Genomic DNA, 19,462 nt, shown 5'->3' with positions numbered 1-19,462 from the left:
AATATATTAAGTCATTGGACATCTTTGTGTAGTGTCATCCTCTCTCTTGCCTTCCCCAAGTAAAGTTGTTGGGCTAAGGTCCTTAATAGTTATCATCTAGATCTTTCTTTCAAGCTATTTCTAAATTTGATTGTTCTTCCTTCTTCCAAGACAAACTTACATGGAACTCAAGCTTACAAATGACATTGGGAATTCTACTCTTCTACCTTGAATCTATGGCCTCATTAAAAATCAAAGTCACATCCAAAATCTTTCTTCCATCTACAAATGCATGTTGAAATTCAGACATGACCTTACAACTCCTTACAATCTCTTAGCTAGAACTTTCGCTAGTATCTTGTAAAGTCCTCCCATGAAACTGATAAGCCTGAAATCTTTGGAATCCTCTTCACCCCCTTCCTTAGGAATCAATACCAAAAATGTAATATTTGAACTTCTTACAAAGAAGGCCTGCTCAAAAAGTTCCATGAAAAAGCCCATTAGTGCATTCCTAATTGAGTCTTTACAATGTTGTTAAAAGCTCATAGTGAAACCATTTAGCTCAGGAGCTCTGTTTCTATTCAATTCGAAAAAGGAACCTCCAAGCCTCTTGAGTCCATGCCCTTAAGATACACAAAATCCATCCTAAAGAAGCTAAGTCTCATAGTCCCTAGGCTTTGATAGAAGACTATGAAATGCATTTGCAAGCCCCTCCTTTATTTTTGAATTCTCGATAAGCCATGCTCCGTTCACTCGAACTCTAGCCATATAGTTCCTTCTTCTACATGCATTGGCAATTTTATTAGAAAAAAAAACAAAACAAATAACTAGTGTTCCTATCTCCCTCTCCTAGCTACAACTCTCTCAATTTCTGCCTCTAAGAGATCTCTTCCAAAATAACCCATTTGTTTAACTCCTCCACAACTCTCCTTTTATCCTCAATCTCTTCTACATTGAGAATGGCCTCTCTCTCCCTTAAATCCCATAAGACAATCCACTTTAGAGCCTCTTCTTTCCTAAGACATTCCTAAATACCCCTTTGTTCCAAGCTTTTAAGTCATTCTTCAAAGCTTTCAATTTTCAAGCCATCACATAATTGGACGATCCATTGATATAATAGCTTGCCCATCACTTTTTAATCAGCTCCTTGAAGCCTTAAGATTTGAGCCATATATTTTCAAATTTGAAAGGAGTTTGGCCCTTCTCATCCCATTACCATCTTGCAAAATAGGGCATGGCTAGAGATTGGCTAGGTAGAGCATTCTTAAGGATGCCATTGAAGTGACTTTTGCAATCCTCTTAGACAAGACAATGATCCAACCTCAATATATATTGATTGTTCAAACCACCACACCATGTATATGGCCCTTTGATTAAAGGCAAATCATGTAAATTCAGCACCTCAATTATCTCAAAGAAGCGCCTCATTGATGAAGAACCCCTGTATCAATTTCTCTTTTCATTTGGAAATCTGATCACATTGAAGTCCCCCTTAACACAAAGGATTATTCTAGAGGCCTCTAATGTTGGCTAGTTCAACCCAAAACTTCTCTCTCCTCTCTAAGCACAAACCCATACACTCCAATAAAAAACATATGAAACCATTCTCATAGCTCTTAACATGGCAAGAGATGGAGTAGGCACCACCTCTGTCTCTATAAGCTTAAGAACAACTATATTATCCTAGAAGAGTATAACTACCCCAATAGTTCCCTTTGAATAAGATTCATTTGATGGAGATTTGCTTCAACAATAGAGGGCGTTTCATGAAAATCACAGAGATTGCTACAAGGAGACCTTTACTTCTAGTCATTCCCGAGGGTGTTAAAGGTAATGGGTGGGAAGTCCTTAGGAAGGCGATTCTTTTAGTGCAAGACTATTCTGATCAAGTCGGAGGAGATTCGAAGGAGACGTTTGGAGATACTCAGATGAGTAAGAGCATATTTAGAGGTGGTCGGTCATACGCAGAAGTGGTTGCAGAGGATGGACTTAGGATTGGAGTTCCGTTGTCAGCTGGAAAATGGGCCAAAGCCGTAATAGGCGAATGCAAAGAAAAAGTCCAAGACTGGACTCACAAAGGCAAGGCCATTGCAAGGATGATGGGTGTGAAAGGAATGATGTCCATAAATCTCATTTCCGCTTTCAAGGGGTGTTTCTTTGTGAGTTCAGCAAGGAGAACAGAATGGTGCCAAGAGCAGGAAAGACTTATAGTGAGAGGAAGATCTGTTCTTCTAAGAAGATGGTCGCCAAGAGAAAATATGATTATTCCTGGAAAATTCAGAAGGAGTTGGTTAGAATTGAAAGGTCTTCCTTTTCACTTATGGGATGAAGATCAGCTGAAATTCATTTTGAAGAAGTGGGGGAGGGTAACGAAGGTAGCAAGGGAAGCTGTGAAGCTGTTGGACTTGACGAAAGTGAAGCTGTGGGTGGAGATGCATCCTAATGTCGTGCTACCAGCGTTGCTTGAGGTGGAAGACGGGGCCTGGAAATATACAGTAGCAGTTTCAGTCATCGGAGAAGAGGATGAAGACGTTAAAGTCACGTCCAAGACAACCCATTGCAGGAACGAGTGGTTGGAAGAGGGGGGTTGCGTCTCTCAGTCGACAAAATTTGCAGAGGGGCTACGAGGTAGCATCAGGGGCAATGAGTGCTACAGTAGGAAGCTTCTTCCCCGGGCACGTTATCGGTGTTCAAGTACAAGTCTGGCGGCCAAAAGGGAGAATGGATGGGAAGGGAGCAGCCTGGGCCTAGCAGAAGAATACGTTCTTGGGCCCATAGAGCCTGAGATTCCTTTTAAAGCCCAGCCAGTAAGGGCCCATAGAGGGAGGAGGAGTCGTGGGCTTCACGTTGGCCCAGATGCTCCTCAAGCCCACGAGACAGCAGCGGCATCGCCTCCATCTCTCCTGCGAGTGGGTTCCTCTACAAAAGCGACCACGCAGCCTTGTTCAGGCAATGAGAGGGCCGGCGTCAAGGTTATCTATGGAGAGGTTGGTCAGGCTGATGAGTTACAGGCCCAGACTCTTTCCAACCCTAGCCCACCTTCAGAGATAAAAGACGTTAGTTTCAGGCATCGGACCATGGGCTGTAAGTTAAGAGGCCCGTCGGGGTTGGGCCAAATTTTAGGAGGATCGAAGTCCTCTGGTATGAAAGGTAGGTCTCGAGAGGAAGAAAGTGCAGCAAGAAAGGGGAAAGCTCCAGTGGTTTAGAGGAGAGACTCCACGCAGGAGGAAAAGACGATAGTTTCAAGGAAGATGTGGTTCAACCTCTTCCCGCCAAGCGCTGATCGCCGACAAGGACAACGGAGTAGCAGCGAGCCTCTTCCCCTACGGAGCGCATCGCCATTTAGTGAAGTCCGCAATCTGGAAGTGGATCGCGGGACGGGATCTCGAAAGGTATGAGGTATCAGAGAGAGTCCTATCTTCCGTTGTCTTCTGTCAAGGAAATGTAAGAGCTGGTCAAGGGAAGAGACCTCGACGTCAAGAGGAGAGATGGACCTGCGAAAATCCCATCTCGAAGAAGACAAAGAAGGATTTATGGGCCGAGCGGGGTACGATCCTCGTGGTTCTTCAGTCACGGGTTCACCTTCTATTCCAAGAATCAGAGTTAAAGGAATCATCTTGGAGGGAAATTGTGAAATTCCGGGAGCGGAAAACATGGAGGAAAGTCAGCCCTTTTTTTCTCAGTCACCCGAGCCTTCTTCCTTTCCTTTTTGTAATATGGAAAAGCTTATGTCAGTCCCTCTAATCCTCATCTCCCAAAATCAGCTTTTCTTTCCCAGTCTCCTACGGTAAATCAAGGTAATTCTAAAATTTTTTCTGAAAAAGGCGTTGTTGGCTCCTTAAATTATGTTGGCATCCCTGTCCGTGTTGAGGAGGAGAATCAAAGAGTTTTTTCTAACCAGTTGTCCGAGAGCTCTACCCCTAGGAAGTCTTCTAACCTGATGTCAGGTAGTCTGGGGGATACTGCGGCATCCCCACTGGGAGACTTTCTTATTGATGGCCTGTCCCCTAGGAAAATGGCTAAAGTGAGAGAGGTTCTATGCTCTCTGGACATTAAGGTGTACTCTAGGAGGAAGAATAGAGGCCCCATAGGTGATTGAGACCAGGTGGATTTGGTTTAGAGGGTTAGGGTCTGAATGTTTTTCCATGAAAATTATCAGTTGGAACACTAGAGGTTTGGGTTCAAGTAATAAGCGAAGGGTGATTAAAGATTTCCTTAGGTCAGAGAATCCGGATGTTGTGATGATTCAGGAAACAAAAAAGGAGAAGTGTGATAGAAGGTTTGTGGGTAGTGTCTGGACGGTTAGAAATAAGGCTTGGGTGGTTCTCCCGGCATGCGGGGCTTCAGGCGGGATTTTGTTCATTTGGGACTCAAAAAAGCTGTCCAGGGAGGAGGTGGTATTAGGCTCTTTCTCGATCTCTATCAAGTTCGTATTGGACGGTTGTGGACCTCTTTGGATTTCTGCAGTTTATGGTCCAAATAGTCCCTCACTTAGGAAGGATTTTTGGGTGGAACTTTATGACATTTATGGTCTAACTTTTTCGTTATGGTGTGTGAGCGGTGATTTTAATGTCATAAGGAGAAGTTTAGAAAAATTGGGGGGCTCTAGGCTAACTTCAAGCATGAGGGACTTTGATAGTTTTATTAGAGAATGTGAATTGCTTGATCCACCTCTTCGGAACGCATCATTCACTTGGTCAAATTTGCAAGAGTCTCCCTTTTGTAAGAGATTGGACCGCTTTCTTTACTCAAATGAGTGGGGGCAGCTCTTTCCCCAAGGCCTTCAAGAAGCCCTTATTAGAAGGACCTCGGATCATTAGCCAATTGCTTTGGATACCAACCCGTTCATGTGAGGTCCAACACCTTTTAGGTTTGAGAACATGTGGCTGCAACATCCTAGTTTCAAGGAGAACTTTAGAAATTGGTGGAGGGGTTTTCAAGGAAACGGATGGGAAGGTCACAAGTTCATGAGGAGATTAGAATCTGTTAAAGCCAAATTGAAGGAGTGGAATAAGTTTTCTTTTGGAGAGATTAATGAAAAGAAAAAAAGTATCCTCAGTGATTTAGCTAACTTTGATGTCATTGAGCAGGAAAGGGGTCTCACCTCTGAATTGTTAGATCAAAGAGCCTTAAGAAAAGGGGAGCTAGAGGAATTAATTTTGAGGAAGGAAATCCATTGGAGACAAAAAGCTAGGGTGAAGTGGGTTAAGGAAGGGGATTGCTAAGTTTTTTCATAAAGTGGCTAATGGTAGGCGAAATAGGAAATATATCAAAGAGTTAGAAAATGAAAGGGGCTTAGTGTTGAATAATGCCGAGAGAATCACAGAGGAGATCTTACTTTACTTTGAAAAACTCTATGCGAGTCCTATAGGAGAGTCTTGGAGTATTGAAGGATTAGATTGGTCCCCTATTTCGGAAGAGAGCGCGATAAGGTTAGATTCCCCTTTTACTGAAGAAGAGATTTCTAAGGCCATTTTTCAGTTGGATAGGGACAAGGCTCCGGGGCTTGATGGCTTTACTATTGCAATATTCCAAGACTGTTAGGATGTGATTAAGGAGGATCTAGTGAGAGTGTTCGCAGAATTTCATAGGAGCGGAGTTATCAATCAAAGCACTAATGCCTCTTTCATAGTTCTTCTGCCCAAAAAGAGTATGACAAAGAAAATCTCAGATTTTAGACCCATTAGTTTGATCACTAGTCTCTACAAGATAATAGCCAAAGTGCTTTCAGGGCGTCTAAGAGGGGTTCTACATGAAACCATCCACTCGACTCAAGGTGCTTTTGTTCAAGGGAGACAAATATTAGATGCGGTTCTCATAGCGAATGAGATAGTGGATGAGAGAAGACGATCAGGGGAGGAAGGTGTCGTCTTCAAAATTGACTTTGAAAAGGCTTACGATCACGTAAGGTAGGGATTTTTTGGATCAAGTGTTGGAGAAGAAGGGGTTCAGTCCTAGATGGAGGAAATGGACAAGTGGATGCTTGTCCTCGGTATCTTATGCAGTAATGGTGAATGGTAGCGCTAAAGGTTGGGTTAAGGCATCGAGAGGATTAAGACAAGGTGACCCTTTATCCCCTTTTTTGTTTACTTTAGTAGCAGATGTACTGAGCAGGATGCTTTTGAGAGCAGAGGAGAGAAATATGTTGGAGGGTTTCAGGGTGGGTAGAAACAGAACTATGGTATCTCATTTGCAATTTGCCGATGATACCATCTTCTTTTCTAACACAAGGAAGGAAGATTTGCAGACTCTCAAGAGTCTTTTGTTAGCGTTTGGGCATATTTCTGGGCTTAAGGTCAACCTTGACAAGAGTAATATTTATGGTATCAATTTGGATCAAGCTCATCTTTCAAGTTTGGCCGAGACGCTTGACTGCAAGGCTTCTGGCTGGCCTATACTCTATTTGGGTCTTCCTTTGGGAGGGAACCCCAAGGCGGGTGGATTTTGGGATCCAGTGATTGAGAGAATTTCAAGAAGATTAGATGGATGGCAAAAGGCATACTTATCATTCGGGGGGAGGATAACTCTTATCCAATCTTGCCTTACCCATATGCCCTGTTACTTTCTTTCTTTATTTAAGCTACCCGCTTCAGTCGCTGCAAAAATCGAGAGGTTGCAAAGATATTTTTTATGGTCAGGGATTGGGGAAGGAAAAAAAGATCATTTAGTGAGGTGGGATGTTGTGTGTAAACCGAAAAAAAAGGGGTTTGGGTTTTGGGAATATTTCTCTGAGGAATCTCGCTCTTTTAGGGAAATGGCTGTGGAGGTACCCTAGAGAGGATTCAGCTCTATGGCATCAGGTCATACTAAGCATTTATGGTTCACACTCCAATGGTTGGGATGCTAACACTTTAGTCGGATGGTCACATCGTTGTCCTTGGAAGGCTATTGCACAAGTCTTTCAGAAGTTTTTCTCGTTTACTCGGTTTGTGGTAGGAAATGGGGAAAGAATTCGGTTCTGGGAAGATTTTTGGTGGGGGGACCAACCTTTGGGAACCCAATATCCAAGACTATTTAGAGTAGTCTTGGATAAAAACATACCTATTTCTTCAGTTCTCGGTCCTTCTCGCCCTTTCTCTTGGAATTTAAATTTCCGTCGTAACCTGACAGATTCTGAGATAGAGGACTTAGAAGGTCTCATGCGGTCTCTCGATGGATTGCATTTATCTCCATCGGCTCCAGATGCCAGATTTTGGCCATTATCTTCTTCAGGGCTTTTTTTAGTTAAATCCTTCTTTCTAGTATTATCTCAATTTTCTGGATCTCCTCAAGTTTTCCCTTTTAAGTTCGTTTGGAATTCTCAAGTTCCTTTCAAAGTGAAGTCCTTTGTCTGGTTAGTGACACACAAGAAGGTGAATGCTAATGACATGCTACAAGTGAGAAGACCCTACAAAGCCCTTAGTCCTGATATTTGTATTTTGTGCATGAATCATGGAGAATCAGTAGATCATATTTTTCTTCATTGCTCCTTGACGATTGGGTTGTGGCACAGGTTATTTCAGTTAGCTAAGATGGATTGGGTCCCCCCGAGGAGCATCTTTGACATGATGTCCATCAAATTTAATGGTTTTGGTTCTTCTAAGAGGGGGATGGCCTTATGGCAAGCTGCAAGCATCGCTCTTATTCGAGTTGTGTGGGGGGAAAGAAATGCAAGGATTTTTTAGGATAAAGCAAGGAATTCAGAGTATCTTTGGGACTTTATTGTTTTCCTTACTTCTCTTTGAGCTTTTTGTTCCAAGGTTTTTACGGGGACTCCCCTTAATGTGATACAACTTGATTGGATAGCGATGTGTACTCCATAAGGAATGGTCCTTTTAGAGTGTTCGCTTGTTTTTTAGTGTAATTTACTATAGTTTAGCTTTCTTTGGCGGGAGGATTCTTCATCCTTCTTTTTGTACTTCTTTTTATCTATCAATAAATCTTTGTGTCGTTTCCAATCAAAAAAAAAAAAAAATAGTTCCCTTTGCTCCCACCAGTCCCCAATCTAAGAATTTGCCTGCCCCTAGGCTCCTTACCAATTGAATTGACATCTGTTGCGCCTTAGTTTCTTGTTAGCACACCAAATTGGTCCTTTGAGACATAGCTAGTGATTTTATAATTTTTTTTGTTTCTCTCCATCATGTACCCCTCTAACATTCCAGGAAAGAACCTTCAACTTCATTGACTAACAAGAACCAACTCCCATGTAGTCTTTCCATGCCTCATGTCCTTGCTTGAAGACCCTTTGTAATTGACCAAACATGCTAGCTTCCTAAGCTCTCTATCTCTTTTTGTCATTGGCCTAGACTTCCTCTTACTCCTAGTACCAAGCCCCTCCCTTGGATCTACGAGCCTTCATCTTTTTCAGCAAAAGCATAATTTAATTTTTAAAGCCATCTACAAGCATCACTAAGAACTTGCTAAATTTTTTAGTTTGCTGCCATATAGATTTGCCATTGACTCCACCTCTTCTTGACATCCAAATAACAGAAGCCACTGATAAAGAATAAATGGGAGGCAAGGTTGGGGAGGAGGATAAGTTCTTCTCTCCTCCCTTCTTGTAACCACTTTCAATCTCCTTGAGCTACTCGCAACGTTCTCTTGAAACTCCACAAAACTCCCATCTAACAAAAGCATCTTCAACGGCCCTCCATCAAAGAAGTGGTTACCTTCTATGACCCCTTCCACCATTTTGGCCCCACTTCCCAAACCCCCCACAAGCAATTTCCTATTTAGAGAAGGAGAGAAAGAGAGCCCTCATCCCCCCCCACCCTCTCCTCTCTCAACAAGGTTATGAACCGCTAAACTTGCCACAAACAATGACAATGTCGTACCCCTTGGAGCAAGCACCACCTCACTTACCAAGTAATCTCTATGCATCAAGAGCATTTGATGTAAGAGCTAGTCTTCATCCCCAACTCTTGCCCCCTCCGAAGGCCCTCCATCGTCTAAAGGATTCTCGACATGCCCTTGAACTTGTAATTATTAAAAGAAAACAAAGATGGGCCACTCCACTACCATTAAAACTATTGTTGGGTCAGTCCACTTCATATGATTGGCACCCCTTTATTGAATATATTAGGCCCTTGGAGTAGAGAAATAATAGATGAATCTGATTAATCATTTTATTTGATCATGCGGTGGCTCAAGATCTATTCTTAATGACTTTTGTACTTCCATTAGTTGTCAGTTTTTCCCATGATTGTTGTAAGAGATGTGTTTAGGTTGGCATGGAAAATTCATGAGGAAAAGTAGGAGACATGCATGGAGGAAATTTTTACATTGTTTGGGAAAGTGTAGAGAGAGAACCTGAATGTAAGTATCTTTTGAAGCATGGAAGTGCCTGGTTTCAAGTGGAAAGAATTTATTTTTATGTTTATTGACTCATAGTATGTATGTTTAGTTGAATGGCCCTTTGATAGGCATGGCTACTTTGTAGACTTTATTGATAACTTTGTAGGATAGACAAATGACTTTCCTGCTTCCATTTTTATTTTGGGCGTAGCTTTTAGACTACAATAAAACCTCAATAAATAAATGTTCGATAAATTAATAACCTCAAATAATAAAATCTTCTTGTCCCAACTTAGTACTAAATTAATAACCTCGCTAAATGTATAAAATAATAATTTCCTTAGAAATCCTTAAGGATCCAAGGAAATATAAATTAATAATTAATGAAGTACATAAAAAAAATAGCAAACAAAAATTCATAATATTGTATTAAGTTTTTACAACTTCCATACTTCTCAATTCAAATCTTTCTTGAAATCACCACATTCTTGAAACCTCTTTATCTTTTAGGCCATTAAGTTTTGACACTACATCTCTTCCTTTGAGGAGTCTTTCTATTTTCTGTGATTAATAATCATCTCCTTTTTAAAGTCACTTAGACTTCTATGTATTAACTTTTGATCATATCCACTGTTTTTTATTTATAGGCCATACATGTATAATTACTGTAAAATAGAAACATAATACCCTCGAAATTAATAAATATTTAGTTATGGATTAATTAATAAATTATTCATTTATCAATAAATCAATAACCTTGTTAAGATATTAATTTCTCTTGGTCCCAAGATTATTATTTTATAGAGGTTTTACTGTATATTGATAGCTTTGTTGTATAGATAAGGGGCTGTTGTGCTTACATTTTTCTTTTGAGGGCTGTTTTCATGGTTCTTCATGCCCTGTTTGATTTTTTTCTAATATATTTGCTTGATTGCAAAAATGGGCTAATTATTTAATATTTAGGTTGAGAATGTGGTTAGGATGATGACATTACTTGGATGGCTTAATTAATCTTTGTAGCATTTTTTTATCTTCCTATTTCTTAGTAAATAGCTGAAGAGATATATTACTACTTACTGAATATTGGAGCCAAAGAAGCCTTGATATTGACAATGTTTGCAAGAATGACACCAGCCTTGATATTTACTGAATATTCATGCTATATGTTGTTGGTTCTATGTCAAACTTTTTGTGCTTCATATTTTTGTCTATTATTATACTGATATTGATTATGTACTTTGATCATGTATATTCACTCTTGTTTGTGTCTGGATGTCTATATATGCACACACCTTTATGTGTTTTGAGGAGGAAGAAGGGAAAGTTGTGTTGGATTATGAAGGTGGTTGGATGTGCTTCTCTTGCTCCTGCTATTTAAATTAAGTTCAAGAATTTTGTTGATACTTTTTCGTCTGCAGTCTGTTCTGGTCACAGTGGATCGCCACGAATGGTATGCCCCTCCTCAGATATATACTCGTGATGACAGTACTGGTTTGTGGACAGCAAAGCCAGCTTTGCCACCTGAGTCTGTACTTCTCTCAGCTGGTATGAACCATCATGGGGAAGGCCTACTAAACCAAACAGTTGCATCAAATACTTGTGAGGCTAGTATGATGGAACATCTTCATCATGATAACAATCATGAGTTAGCTGATGGACTAACCAGTATGGAAACTAGTCAAGAAAATGTTTCTGAGGAAACACAGGCTCGTGATGAACCTGATGTTGGAACAAAAAAGCGACGAATTGAAGACGATTCATCTGCCGATGGAATTGTGATAGCAGACTGTTCATTACATGAACCCACAGAAGAAAAGTTGAAGAATATGAGAACCATGCAAAATGCCGTTCTAAGAGATTATCAAGGTGCTGCAGCAGCAGCAGCCAATGCTTCAATTGCTGAACGTGTGATAGAACCCACTCTTGTGATGTTTGAGGTGATATCTCAAGGCTCTGCATTACTCCTTAATTCTTAATTTTCTATTTCTTTTCCTTTCGTTTTGTTGTAGAAATTTTTATTCGTAAAAGAGAAGGGCTTCATACTCTTTCTGCAAATCAACTAATTTTGGTAACCTGGCAAATTTATCTTGGTCTACTAACCGTCGATAGTCTTTCATTTCCATAATCTCCTTTTTCTAAATTCATTAGGAACAAAGATACGCTGGATATATAAGTTCAAAACTAGACTAGACTAGAAAGATTTCAGTGGATTTTGTTTCATGTTCCTTTTTTTGGTTCTAGATATGTAAAAGGACTCTGCTGGCTTGGTAATTTCAACACTGGGGTTTATTAACAGGATGAAATGATGACTTTCTGACCAAATTTGCTGCCTTCTTTTGTTGGAAACAATTTATGATAATTTTGAAATTTCTAGTCTCAATTTGGTTACAAAGCCAAGGTGCATTTTGAATTTGCTATCTATTCTCATCTTTTTCTTGTCAAGATATATTTTGAGGCTGTGGCTAGACACAAGTTGAGGTCTGAGGCAAAAACTTTACTAAGATCTTTTGAGGTTTGGAATATATGAGAGAAGGTAAGAAAAAGAGAAGTAGAAGGGAGAAAAAAGGGCATGAAATAGGAAAAGAAGCAAAAGAAGGTGATCAAAGAAGAAATGCCTTATCACAAAATTTAATCGTCATCACCAAAATTATCTATTTGGTGTTTAATAATGCATTAAAAAAAATTAAATAAAATAAATAAAAAATTAAAAAAAAAAATCTGTAAATGCAATAAAGAATAACATAAAAAAAATTAAATTAAAAAAAAAAATCTCGAATGGAGTTTTGTCCAAAGGGGGCACTGAGGCTTTAAATTCCATCACATAATTGTGTAGTTGGTTTTTTTTTTTTCCTTTTTTCTTTTTGTTGGGGTGGGGGGTTATAAATTAGATGAGAGAGAAAAATCTAAAATGATGATATAGAAAAGGTCCATACAAAAAAGGTAATGGATCTTTAAATCATGATTTTACTTGCCTTAAGATGGACTGGGCCCTGGTACATTTCCAACTTCCTCCTTTTGGCATTTCGAATATCTCATGTATGTAATTATTCTTGATGCAAGTTTAAGAGTGGGTATTAGAGACAGATGTTTGGAGTACCCTTTTTTTTCCCTACTACAGATTTGCCTTATTTTATTATTTGTCCCCTTTGCTTAATTGTTATGATTATGGGAACCTGAGCTTCTATATGGTTGTACAATGATTTTATGTTTTCACCATGGTCTGACAATTCTTCTTCAGTAAGGTTTTGTTGTCTCTTTAATTTCCATCTTAAGTATGTTCCTTTTTGATATCTATGTCTCGTATAGTTATGTTTTATGAGTCTGTCTTCTGTGATCATTTTACCAATGATTCAAAATTGCACTGATAGTGTTGTTCTGAAATTGGTTAGCATGAACAAACTTATTGCAATCTTTGATTGGGATATTCTCAGAATAATCTTCTCAGAGTAATGTTATCCAACTATTTAAGTCGATGTTTAATATTGCAGGTTCATGTACCACCATCTTGTATGCTTGATGGTGTCCACTCGCAACATTTTTTTGGGACCGGTGTTATTGTACATCATTCTCAATTTATGGGATTGGTTGCAGTTGACAAGAACACAGTTGCAATATCCGTGTCTGACGTGATGCTCTCCTTTGCTGCTTTTCCAATGGAAATTCCAGGAGAGGTAACTTTTCATTTTATTTGTTTATTTATTTTACATGTTTACCAACCTTGGAGACCATTATGTACAGTTCTAATTAAGTTGCCTACTTCTATCTGCAGGTTATTTTTCTTCATCCTGTTCACAATTATGCCCTTGTTGCATATGACCCTTCTGCTCTGGGGCCTATCGGTTCTTCAGTTGTTCGGGCTGCTGAATTACTTCCTGGTAAATTTGAATCCATTTATTTCCCCAATTTTATTGTTTTCTATTGTTGAACAATTACATCATGAGTATCAGATTTCAACAGCATTGTGTTTGTGTTATTTACCATCTATATTTTGCTAGAAACTGCAATATATGAAAGCATTATTGGTTGAGAAATTCATAGTTGGCGTCTGGAGAAGAAAAAATATTGTTATACAATCTTGTTACATATCAAAATTTATTCCCATCCCTTACACCTACTGTCCCTGAGCTAGAATGTTGATTTAATTACATTGGAGAAAAGTCGAGTCATTTTAAACCCTATAATTAAGTGTCCATATTATTCCTTCTTAAGAACATATTTATATATTCTGTCTGAGACAGAGCCAACATTGCGCCGTGGGGACTCAGTCTGTCTTGTGGGGCTAAGTAGAAGCCTACAAGCAACATCAAGGAAATCAATAGTCACCAATCCATGTGCAGCTTTGAATATAGGCTCGGCTGATTGTCCACGATACAGGGCAACCAATATGGAAGTCATTGAGCTTGATACTGGTAACTGGAATTCCCGCTGCTCAAAGTGGATTAATTCATTTTGGATGTCTTATATGCATATATCTATTATAATGTTTTCCAGATTTTGGTAGTACATTTTCGGGTGTATTAACTGATGAGCATGGAAGAGTTCAAGCCATCTGGGGAAGCTTCTCCACTCAGGTTCAAAATATTAATTTGTTGCTTGTGATCTAACTCATTATGCTAACCTGTTCTGATGCTCATGTTTATAATTGCAGCTGAAATTTGGTTGCAGTACATCAGAAGATCATCAATTTGTCAGAGGCGTCCCAATTTATACAATCAGCCAAGTCCTTGACAAAATCATATCCGGTGCTAATGGACCATCTCTTCTTATAAATGACATCAAAAGACCAATGCCACTTGTTAGGATTTTAGAGGTTGAACTTTATCCTACTTTGCTTTCAAAAGCCCGGAGTTTTGGATTGAGCAACGATTGGGTCCAAGTATACTCTCTGATACAACTTTCTTTCATATTTTCTTTTTCTACTCACTCTCTATAAATGTCTCATTTTTCTTGCTTTAGTCTTTAGAATCGGTTTTAATATTTTGCAAGAGAATATATGTTTGTTGAATCATTTTATTGCTTTTCAGATTCACGTTTTCTTTAAGGCTTGGCTTATGTTTGTGTGCCTGTTGTCTTTACTGGCCATGTGTTTTGAGTTCTGATGGACAAGCAATGAAAAATGGATGCATAAGACATTGCCTTATTTGATTATAAATAAATAAATGGGCATGAGAGGATTCAAATCTCATGAAAGTGAAGGAAACTAGCAACTTGATTTCATTTTATTATTACTACTTTGCCTCAGGGTACTGTTAAAATATGTATTCATATCCATTATTCTCAGACCCTCGCTTTCTATAATTTGTTGGGCCCTTAACAAGAAACATCATTAAAAGGAAAGAACTGAAGAGTGATGACAGGAGCAATGAAAATGAAATTGTGGTTCAATTCTGTGACCAGAGGTTTCTAACCGGACAATGCAGCAATTAAAAAGGGCATGTTTTTATGTACTGAAAAAGATGATTTGAGGCACAGATACCTGAATAGATATGGCTCAACCTTGGGATTTTATGAATTAGGCATGGGCAGTGATCATGATTCACAAACAGACATATGTACATGCAGACATGTTGACACTCTTGAGCAGTGAATTGGAGTTGGTTTATTTAACTTGGTTTCACAGGGGAAAAGAGAAGGTCAATTTTTAACATTCACCTTGTTTCCATCATTTGGTTTATTTAGGAGAGAAGAAATGTGGGGATAAGTAATTTTCTTTTCCTCACCACCTGTAACCTTTTCTATTATGTACTTATAATGTTGCATCCTTCAATAGGATTTTTTGTGTGTATTTTCCTTCCATGTTTTTTGGGGGGCCGGATGACCCCTATATAAGCTTTTGCACTATTGCTCCTCATATGTGGGTATGTGCTTGTATGCCTGTCGGACAAAAAGAAAAAAATGTGTATGTGCACATTATCCAATGCTGGCATTGTTGTAATTAAGTGTTGGTGATTGTTTATTGTAGGCTCTTGTCAAGAAAGATCCAATTAGACGTCAAGTTTTACGTGTTAAGGGTTGCCTAGCAGGATCAAAAGCTGAGAATCTATTAGAACAAGGTGATATGGTTTTAGCCATCAACAAAGAACCAATCACGTGCTTCCGTGACATAGAAAATGCCTGCCAAGCATTAGACATATGTGATGACAATGATGGGAAGCTTAACATGACTATTTTTCGGCAGGTGAGTAGATTAATTTGTCATATATAACTTTGTTTTATAAAGGTGATATGGTTTTATAAAGTACATTTAGTTTAGAAATTGCTTGTCTCTATGATAAGAAATTATATAAATAAATTATTCTTCATACATGATCTGCATCGTCTGGCAGGGATGTGAAATTGAACTACTTGTGGGAACAGATGTTAGGGATGGCAATGGCACAACACGGGTGATAAATTGGTGTGGAAGTATTGTACAGGATCCTCACCCGGCGGTGCGTGCTCTTGGATTTCTTCCAGAAGAAGGGCATGGTGTCTATGTGGCAAGGTCAGAAATTTTGATCTAATTGCAAAATCTCCACAATGGTGTGATTTTAACACAACACAAGCATTAATATGTTATCAGCATTGTTGGGGGATCTTTATTTGAAAGCATCAATAAGATTTCTATAATGTGAATTGAACTGAAATTTTTAGGAGGTCGACTCACCGTAAGCTGGGCTTTTCATAGAGAAACTGATTGTGATGTAGATTGGGAAAAATGATAAATTGAAGATCCAAAAATTTATTGCAGAATAGAGGGTGTTTAGTAAATCGACTAAAAATTTAAGTTATTAAACATATTCATTATGACTGGTAAAGTAACTTAATATTGTAACTTAAAGGTATAAGTTATTTTAGTCAATAAACTTGATGAATCAGTAACTCAAGAATAATTTAACTTAAAGTTAAAACTTAAACCATTAAACAATTTATTGCAGAATAGAGGGTGCTTAGTAAATCGACTAAATGACTTAATTTAAGTTATTAAACATATTCATTATGACTGGTAAAGTAACTTAATATTGTAACTTAAAGGTATAAGTTATTTTAGTCAATAAACTTGATGAATCAGTAACTCAAGAATAATTTAACTTAAAGTTAAAACTTAAACCATTAAGTAATAAGTAATTAGTTTTACAAAACACCCTCTAAAGTTAATACTTATTACCGAAGGACTTAAGTCGACTTTATTAAATTATTCTTGAGTTGTTGACATAAAATCATTATTTGATTTTTTACTTTAAAATATCAAGATCGTTTGGTAAAGTCAACTTAAAATTTTGTTTAAACTAACAAATTGACATATTTACCTCATTATTTTACTAATATTTACCTTCATTAATTTTAATTAATATTTACCTTCATTAATCTTAAGTAATAAGTTTGTGGGTTAGATATCCTAATTAAAAGTATTATAAATGCATAAAATAACTACAAAACATTTACTATAAACAATAGAGTGGTAGATTTGGAGTCATGGATGTGAAAGAGACCCTTACTAGATATGGGCAAATAGGGTAAAAAAGATTTGAAATTAAGAATAAGTTAATAATTTTGATTTAATACTTAAAGTTACTCTTTATTTTAAGTTGGGACATTAAGTTATTTTACTAAGCATGCTTAGTCTATTTAATGACTTAAATTAAGTTATTAAATCATTAAGTTGATATATTGAACAACCTCTAAGTCTGATCAGATTTATATGTTTTCACCCCATACTAGTTAATTGACTAAGACTGGCATTGTTTTGCCATTAACTTTTGTTGGCTTCCAAGCCTAGGATGATCCTAGTCAATTGCATCCCTTTGGAGATAAAAATCAACACACAGTATACAGTATTAATTTCTCATCTATTAATTATTGCAAAAATTACATTTTTGAAGTTCTCTTTTTGTGAAGTTCATTCAATTAATGTGACACCTCTCAAATTTACCAGGTGGTGTCATGGAAGCCCAGTACACAGATATGGCCTATATGCTCTTCAATGGATTGTTGAAATAAATGGAAAGCTGACTCCTAATTTGGATGCTTTTGTTGAAGTTACAAAGGTTAAACTACTTTCTGTTTTTTCTTATGACATGCTTAGAAATTGAACAGTTTTTTGTTGGATTGCAATATTCTCTATTAGTATCTACCTATAGTTCATCATAATGCACCGAATACATGAAACTCCCATGTGAAGGCTCAAATATGTTAATACAAAAAGTGATTTGAGTCATCTATCTGGAACAAAATGTAAACATGCCTCTTACATTTCAGTTCTAGATGAGAATTCTTCTTGGATGACACATGAGGTGTACAAGGCTCAATTAAGGCATGTGATTTTTAGCAAGGAATGTGGAAATGATTACGCCCCTGATGTGTATACATCTAGAACATTTGTACTTGGTAAATTGTGGACTGTCTCTCATAAGATTTTAGCATAAAATATTTTTAGCTGGGTTGCAAGAACAACACAATGATTTGCTAAAATATTATGCATGTTATATTGATAGTCATACTATTTCAAATGTTATTCTGCAATTATTTCATTGTTGTTTGGGCATTATTATTTACTATGATTGCCTAAATAAATTTACAGGAATTAGAACATGGGGAGTTTGTGCGAGTAAGAACAGTTCACTTGAATGGGAAACCTCGAGTACTAACATTAAAGCAAGATTTGCACTACTGGCCTACATGGGAGCTGAGATTTGATCCTGAAACTGCAACTTGGCGCCGCAGGACCATCAAAGCATTAGATTCCTGTGCTGCATGAAAACGCAGTACAAACTGTCATATTTTCCTTGGAAGAAGCAAAATTGCTTTTGGTCCCATTTTTCAGGGAACCAATGTTCACTTGCGGTTTTCATGCTGCTGTTCTGAGACTCGAGGTGTAGTTAATTGTACTAGTGCTAGGAGTAAGTGGCAAGGCATTTATCTAGAGTTGTAAGGCAGGTTATTGTGCGTATGATGTAATTTATAATTGATAATTGACGATAAACTCTAGAGGATCATCATCCTCAACAGAGGAATCTTCATTTATTAGTATGGATGAGTTAAAAGGGTTACTACATGTGAATGATTGGATAAAAAGAAATAAAAGGTTCTTTGTTGCCACTTATCCTCTTTTTATCCACTTCCATTCATATATACATATTGGTTTTCCAATAAGTTTTCTTCTTAAAGTAATGGCGGTTGAGATCATTTTGTGATGGTGAGGGCCAACCTCGAGACAATTAACTCATTGTTGTTCCTAGGGTGAGGAAACTCCTTGACCTAATTTCTCCTATGTTTTTATATCAACTCTGCAGAAGCCAGGTTATGCATGGTCCAATGAGATTATCCCCTATTTATTTCCCATTCATGGGAGTTGAAGTAGCTTTATCAAGCACTAATGCTCTTTCTCTATACCAGAAAAATGAGAGAATCTTGGATGATTTAAGGTTGATGCAAGGCAGGTCCGGGGTGTGGTTCTTCAATGGATTGCTGCTTCTCCACATGCCACGCTATTGGGTGTCGTTTGCGCTAAACATTGGTCGTATTTCCCTTCTCTGATATGCCGTTGTGGTTCCTCATTGGTGAGCAACAAAATGATATTATTCAATTACGGGATAATGAAAGAAAATATGTTGGCAGAACTTTTGTTTCTTACACCGAAACATATGACTGAATCAATGCATCTGTGGATGCTTCCCGTTCTCCTGTTATCAGGGAAATCGAAGTTGACCAAACAAGCAAGAGTGAGCTACTACCACATTTTTATCCCAGCCTTCCTTCCCCCCACTCGCAACTACTTCGTCTAGGAAAAATGATAATAACAATCACCATTCCCCTCTATTCCATCTCTCAACTTAGATACCCTAGATGCATGCATGATTATCAAAACAAAGGCAATAACAGTAACAATATCAAGCATGGAATCTGGAGTGTCCATGGCTCAACTCCAGTGGTAGCCGATGAGTCGTCTGGTAGAAGAGGGTGCTTGTAATACCAAGGAAATAAGGTAAAATGGGGTCTGGAGGGGGGAGGTGCATGGTAGTCCAAATACCCGTCTGGTGGCAAATAGTCCTGGGATGGAGGGGGTGGTGGCGGTGGAAGGCAATGGTAGGTACACGAGTAAGGTGAGAGTGACGGAGTATAAAACACTTCGGTAGGATGTGTAGTTTGAGGCATCGATGTGGCCGGAAAATGCAATAATGATGAACCAAATATATGATGAATTGTTTTGTCCACTTATTCAATTTCTAAC

General features: G+C 38.2%; 1 protein-coding gene across 1 annotated transcript in view; it reads left to right on the top strand.

The window, feature by feature from the left end:
* Window positions 1-18,334, top strand: part of LOC117931356 (protease Do-like 7) — a 103,952-nt gene extending 85,618 nt beyond the window's left edge. Inside the window, 10 exon segments of the mRNA XM_034852321.1 lie at window positions 10,671-11,189; window positions 12,741-12,923; window positions 13,022-13,127; window positions 13,491-13,661; window positions 13,744-13,823; window positions 13,901-14,128; window positions 15,215-15,430; window positions 15,579-15,736; window positions 17,168-17,279; window positions 17,813-18,334. Of these exon segments, the coding sequence (XP_034708212.1) occupies window positions 10,671-11,189; window positions 12,741-12,923; window positions 13,022-13,127; window positions 13,491-13,661; window positions 13,744-13,823; window positions 13,901-14,128; window positions 15,215-15,430; window positions 15,579-15,736; window positions 17,168-17,279; window positions 17,813-17,989 (1,950 nt within the window). The 3' untranslated portion in view covers window positions 17,990-18,334.
* The last annotated feature ends 1,128 nt before the right edge of the window (window positions 18,335-19,462 follow it).

The sequence above is a fragment of the Vitis riparia genome, chromosome 14 (assembly GCF_004353265.1).
Source record: "Vitis riparia cultivar Riparia Gloire de Montpellier isolate 1030 chromosome 14, EGFV_Vit.rip_1.0, whole genome shotgun sequence".
NCBI classification, from domain to species: domain Eukaryota; kingdom Viridiplantae; phylum Streptophyta; class Magnoliopsida; order Vitales; family Vitaceae; genus Vitis; species Vitis riparia.
Note: the sequence above shows the minus strand (reverse complement) of the source record. Positions and strands in the feature narration are given on the sequence as shown.